The sequence below is a fragment of the Otolemur garnettii genome, unplaced genomic scaffold (assembly GCF_000181295.1).
Source record: "Otolemur garnettii isolate 467f Iridium unplaced genomic scaffold, OtoGar3 scaffold00244, whole genome shotgun sequence".
Lineage (NCBI taxonomy): Eukaryota > Metazoa > Chordata > Mammalia > Primates > Galagidae > Otolemur > Otolemur garnettii.
The window spans coordinates 1,525,225-1,531,430 of NW_003852639.1; the positions used below are offsets into that span (position 1 = coordinate 1,525,225).

The 6,206-nt window shown below is 43.6% G+C and overlaps 1 protein-coding gene across 1 annotated transcript in view; it reads right to left on the minus strand.

The window, feature by feature from the left end:
- Window positions 1–6,206, minus strand: part of NUP210L (nucleoporin 210 like) — a 147,392-nt gene that overhangs the window by 45,379 nt on the left and 95,807 nt on the right. The window contains 4 exon segments of the mRNA XM_023508329.1: window positions 170–302; window positions 2,077–2,204; window positions 2,785–2,913; window positions 5,009–5,110. Coding sequence (XP_023364097.1) covers window positions 170–302; window positions 2,077–2,204; window positions 2,785–2,913; window positions 5,009–5,110 — 492 coding nt within the window.

The following is a 6,206-nucleotide window of genomic DNA, read 5'->3' on the forward strand; positions in this document are numbered from 1 at the left end:
GCCCGCCACAACGCCCGGCTATTTTTTGGTTGCAGCCGTCAGTGTTGTTTGGCGGGTCCGGGCTGGGGATTTGAACCCGCCACCTTAGGTGTACATGGCTAGCGCCTTAGCCGGTTGAGCTATAGGCGCCGAGCCGAATGACAAATTTTAGATGAGATAATTTCCTTACTTCAATTTGCCGAGGAGCTGATGTGTATCTTCTCCCCATCTTGTCCCTGGCAATAGCTACAAGTGTGGTTTGCCCAATAGTGACAGCTCGAAGGATGTAGTTTTCAGAGTATTCGTCCTGTTCCTCCATTAGCCTGCAAAAACCCCATATGTTTTTAGGTGAGAAACATTTGTTTTTGAGAGTGGCCAGTGCTTAACATTTTCTGCTTATTCTAACTCTGATTAGATGGAACTGCCAGAAAATAGATTTCCAGAGTTAAGACAAATTTCATGGCAATAGTAGAAAGCTCCTGAAGGGCAAAAATTTGCTTTTAGGTTGCAAAGGAATAAAGGCAATATAAAAATGGACTGGGGGGCGGTGCCTCTGGCTCAGTGGGTAGGGTGCTGGTCCCATATACTGAAGATAGTGGGTTCCAGCCTGGCCCTGGTCAAACTGCAACAAAAAAATAGCTGGGCATTATGGTGGGCACCTGTACCAGCTACTCGGGAGGCTGAGGCAAGAGGATTGTCTAAGCCCAAGAGCTGGAGGTTGCTGTGAGCTGTGACACCACAGCACTCTACCGAGGGTGATAAAGTGAGACTCTGTCTCTACAAAAAAAAAAACAAAATGGACTGGAAAAATTGTAAATAGTAAATTATCTTGAAATGCCTGAATTTCTCCTTTCTTAGAGGGGAATACAACCGATTCCTCTTCTTTCTATTTTTTTTTTTTCAGATTTTGGCCGGGGCTGGGTTTGAACCCGCCTGGCATATGGGGCTGATGCCCTACTCCTTTGAGCCACAGGCACTGCCCCTCTTCTTTCTAAATATATTTTTCAAGGTCTTCTTGCCTGAAAAACCCAAAGGATATCATTCAAGAAGTTTCAGAAAATAGAATTTTTTTTTTTTTGAGGCAGAGCCTTAAGCTGTAGCCCTGGGTAGAGTGCTGTCGCATCACAGCTCATAGCAATCTCCAACTCCTGGGCTTGAGCGATTCTCTTGCTTCAGGCTCCTAAGTAGATGGAATTACAGGCATCCGCCACAACGCCCGGCTTTTTTTTGGTTGCAGCTGTCATTGTTGTTTGGTGGGCCCAGGCTGGATTCAAACCCGCCAGCTCAAGTGTATGTGGCTGGTGCTTAGCCACTTGAGCTATAGGTGCCAAGCCAGAAAATGAAAATGTTAATGATGCACATGACATCTGAGCACCTCAAATGTGTATTTTTTTTTTTTTAAGAGGTGCTTAGGTCACCCAGGCTAGAGTGCAGTGGTTATATACAAGCATGATGACAGCACACTATAGCCTTCTCTTCCTCTTCCTCTTCTTCTTCTTAACTCTCTGTCACAGTCTGGAGTGCAGTGGCATGATCATAGCTCACCGCAGCCTGGAACTCTGGGCACAAGTGATCTTTTTGTCTCCTGAGTAGCTGAGACTACAGGCATGTGCCACTGGGCCTGGCTGGTATTTTGTATAGAGCTGACTATGGGAAGAGAGTACAGGCTGAAGGGCACTATAACAAAAAAGGAAAGGAGATAATATGAAATAACCTAAGGGAAAGCTGACCAGGCCATCAAGGAGAAAGAGCCTCATGGTGGGCTCGGCGCCTGTGGCTCAAGTGGCTAAGGCGCCAGCCACATACACCTAAGGTGGCGAGTTCGAATCCAGCCTGGGCGCGCCAAAACAACAATGATGGCTGCAACCAAAAAATGGCCGGCGCTGTGGCGGGTGCCTGTGGTCTCAGCTACTTGGAAGGCTGAGGCAGGAGACTCGCTTGAGCCCAGGAGTTGGAGGTTGCCATGAGCTGTGATGCCATGGCACTCTACCCAGGAGGATAGCTTGAGGCTCTGTCTCAAAAAAAAAAAAAAAAAAAAAAAAAAGAGCCTCATGGTGTTAAATATAGAGAAAAAGAAGTCTTGGAAGAATCACTCACGTCAGGGTGACAATGGCAGAAGCCAGCTGTAGTTTGAGCCCCATGTTTCTGAAGTATTTATTTTGGAATGGGCGTTTGGAAGAGCCAAGAACCCGCACAGTCACTAATACAGTTTTGCTGATCTCAACCTAGTAGTTTTAAAAAAAGAATAAAAGGGTAGATTTTAGTAGAGGTGTCTAATTCACCAAAGACAGTCTAACTCTTAGAGTGCAGCAAACATTTTTTTTTTAATTTTTTTGTAGTGACAGAGTCTCACTTTCTCACCCTCCATAGAGTGCTGTGATGTCACACAGCTCACAGCAACCTCCAGCTCTTGGGCTTAGGCGATCCTCTTGCCTCAGCCTCCCAAGTAGCTGAGACTATAGGCGCCCGCCACAAAGCCTGGCTATTTTTTTGTTGCATTTTGGCCGGGGCCAGGTTTGAACCCAGCACCCTCTGTATATGGGGCTGGCGCCCTACCCACTGAGCTACAGGCGCCGCCCAGCAAACATTTTTGTTCATGCTAAATGCTCCTGGTTAGACTTTAATCACATAAGCTATTTATCTTCATCTGTTTAATGTTGGAATGTAGTTGTTCAAGGGTATTTCCACTTACATTCCCAAAGTCTGGGTATACACACACAGTAGTGAGCAGAGACTGTATTAAGTGGCACAGGGGAAGGAGAATGAGGCTTGCTTCATTTCTGAGACAAAGCAAACATCTCTCACCTTATCAATAAGATCAAGCTCCAGTTCTTGTATGTCTGACACACTGAGATGGGCCGTTGCTGGACCCAAGAAAGCTAAACAAAGATCATATACCTCCAAAGTGAGAAATCCAGGATGTACTGGAACTAACTAGAAGGAAAAAGAGGCAGCTAAGTAAAGAGGCAAACGTGCTCTAAGCATAATCATACCAACTACTTCATTAAAGCAGAAAATATATCTTATTTTCTTTGAGATGAATACTCTTAGATGTTTACATGGTCACATATTTCAGGCACAGCACAATAGGTGCTCTTAATGTGATTTTTTTTTTTTTAGAGACATAGTCCCACTCTATTGCCCTCAGTAGAGTGCTATGGTGTCACAGCTCACAGCAACCTCCAACTTGCCTCAGCTTTCCAAGTACCTGGGACTATAGGCACCTGCCACAACGCCCAGCTATTTTTTTGTTGCAGTTTGGCCAGGGCTGGGTTTGAACACACCACCCTCGGTATATGGGGCCAGCACTCTACTCACTGAGCCACAGGCGCCACCCACCCTTAATGTGATTTTCAGATCATGGCAAAATATGTACTTGAAAAAAATTTAAGTTACTGATAAAGAGCCAAATTTAATTTGATTGAATTCAACACATGTATCTACCTTGTTAATTATGAATAGGGAAAGGATTTCATGAAGAAAATCACATCCATATATGCTGCAATTGCCAGAAGGGGAGAAAGCACTGGGCCAGCTAACAGTGCTCTCTGTGCCATGGCTCCCACACAGCAGCATGCTTCTCCTTTGTGCTGTCTGCACCTAGTGCTTCAGTTTCCCTTTTGTTCCCTTTCCTTCTATCCCTTCCTTCTCTGTCTCTCTTTCTTTCTTCAGAGATAGGATCTCACTCTGCCACGTAGGCTGGAATTCAGTGGCATGATCATAGCACAGTGTAGCCTCCAATTCCTGGGCTCAAGTGATCCTCTTACCTCAACTTCCTGAGGAACTAGAGGCCAGTATTCCTGGCTAATTTTGTAAAAAAAAAATTCTATAGTAAGATGGGGTCTCAACTATGTTGCCTAGGCTATTCTCAAACTCCTGGCCTCAAGCAATCTTCCTACATCAGTCTCCCAAAGTGCTGGGATTACAGGTATGACACACTGCACCTGGCTCAATCTTCCTTTTCTTTAAGATAGAGTCTCACTCTGTTGCTGAGGATAGAGTACTGTGCTATCATAGCTCACAGCAAGCTCAAATTCTTGGGCTCAAGTCATCCTCCTGCCTCATCCTCCTGAGTAGCCGGGACTGTAGGTGCCTGCCACAACACCTGGCTAATTTTTCTATTTTCAGTAGAGATGGGTTCTCATTCTTCTTGCTCAGGGTGGTCTTGAACTCTTGAGCTCAAGCAATCCACCTGCCTTGGCCTCCCAGAGTGCTAGGAATACAGGCATGAGCCATCTCAATCAGCCCCAGTCATCCCTTTTTACTTTATGACTAAAGTAAGTTAAATTCCTTTGAGCTCTGAGAAGGAAAGGAAATGTATATATATATAAATTAATATATTATATTTGGCTCAGCACCCACAGCACAGTGGTTACGGTGCTGGCCACATGCATGGAGGCTGGTGGGTTTGAACCCAGCCTGGGCCAGCTAAACAACAATGACAACTGCAACAAAAAAATAGCTGGGCATTGTGGCAGGTACCTGTAGTCCCAGCTACTTGGGAAGATGAGGCAAGAGACTCACTTAAGCCTAAGAGTTTGAGGTTGCTGTGAGCTGTGATGCAATAGTACTCTACAGTGGGTGACATAGTGAGACTGTCTCAAAAAAAAAAGATATTATATTTATTACTATAAGTTAACTAAGAAGAAATCCTTTGGCATACTGAGTAAGGAGTCATCTTAATATTTTTACTTGGCTGAATATACCACATAGTCAGGTTATAAATCAATGGTACATTTAAATATCTACACAGTTAATGTTTTGGAATGTATAAAAATGAACTTCTTTTAATGGAAATCTTCTATTTACATATCTCCAATACTCTCTCAGTACAATTAGAACAAAGAAATTGCCCAGTATTGTAACCCCTCACTTTTAGTTGAAGAATCTATATAGGTTAAAGAAAGAAAGAGAAGCAAAAGTCACTTTTGCAACAAATTTTAGATACTCAATGGAACTTCCCCAAACATTCTCCTAAGAATGAAATTTGCTCTAAGACCATCAATCTGGGAATATTTCTGCAACTCACCTGGACAGCACTTTCTGCTTCCATGTAAATGATGGTAACAATATCCTGCTCACTGCTATTGACTAAAAAATAACCAGATCCTTCCACAAGGCTAAATGTTTCCTGGAAAAATAATACAGATAATATTCTGTTTCCTTCAATTTATAAGTAACTCAAAGGAAATAATAATATGGGATAAAAATTAAAGTCAATGGACAAAAGACAAAATATCATTATCGAAGTACAACTCTTAAAGGTAATATAGCTAATTATTATTATATTGGTGTTATGTACATGTATAAGTGATTTTCTTTTTTCTTTTTTTTTTTTTTTTGAGACGGATTCTCAGTTTGTCACCCCTGGTAGAGTGCCATGGCACACAGCTCATAGCAATCTCTGACTCCTGGGTTCAAGTGATCCTCTTGACTCAGCCTCCCAAGTAGCTGGGATTATAGCATTCTCCACAACACTGGGCTATTTTTAGAGGTGGAGGGGGTCTTGCTCTAGCTCAGGCTGGTCTCGAACTTGTGAGCTCAGGTGATCCACCTACCTTGGTGTCCTAGAGTGCAATGATCATAAGCATGAGCCACTGTGCCCAGCCCAGGTATCAGTGTCTTTCAATACACAAGTGAGTTTTTTTATTATTGTACTATTAATTTCTTACTTTATTTTCTATTTATTTATTTTTTTGATACTGAGTTTCGCTTTACCACCCTGGGTAGAGTGCCCTGGTATCATAGCTCACAGCAACCTCAAACTCTTGGGCTCAAGTGATCCTCTTGCTTCAACTTCCTGAGTAGCTGGGACTATAGGTGGCCACCACAACACACAGCTATTTTTTTTTTTTTGAGAGTCTCACTGTATCTTCCTTGGTAGAGTGCCGTGGTGTCATAGCTTACAGCAACCTCATACTCTTGGGCTCAAACAATTCTCTTGCTTCAGCCTCTTTAATAGCTGGGACTACAGGCGCCCACCACAACACTCAGCTATTTGTTTTAGAAATAGGGTCTTGCTTTGGCTCAGGCTGGTCTTGACCTCCTGAGCTCAAGCAATCCACCTGGTTAGGCCTCCCAAATGCTGGGATTACAAGTGTGAGCCACCTCGCCTGGCCTAACACACAACTATTTTTTTTTTTTTTTTTTTTGAGACAGAGCCTCAAGCTGTCCCCCTGGGCAGAGTGCCGCGGCATTACAGCTCACAGCAACCTCCAACTCCTGGG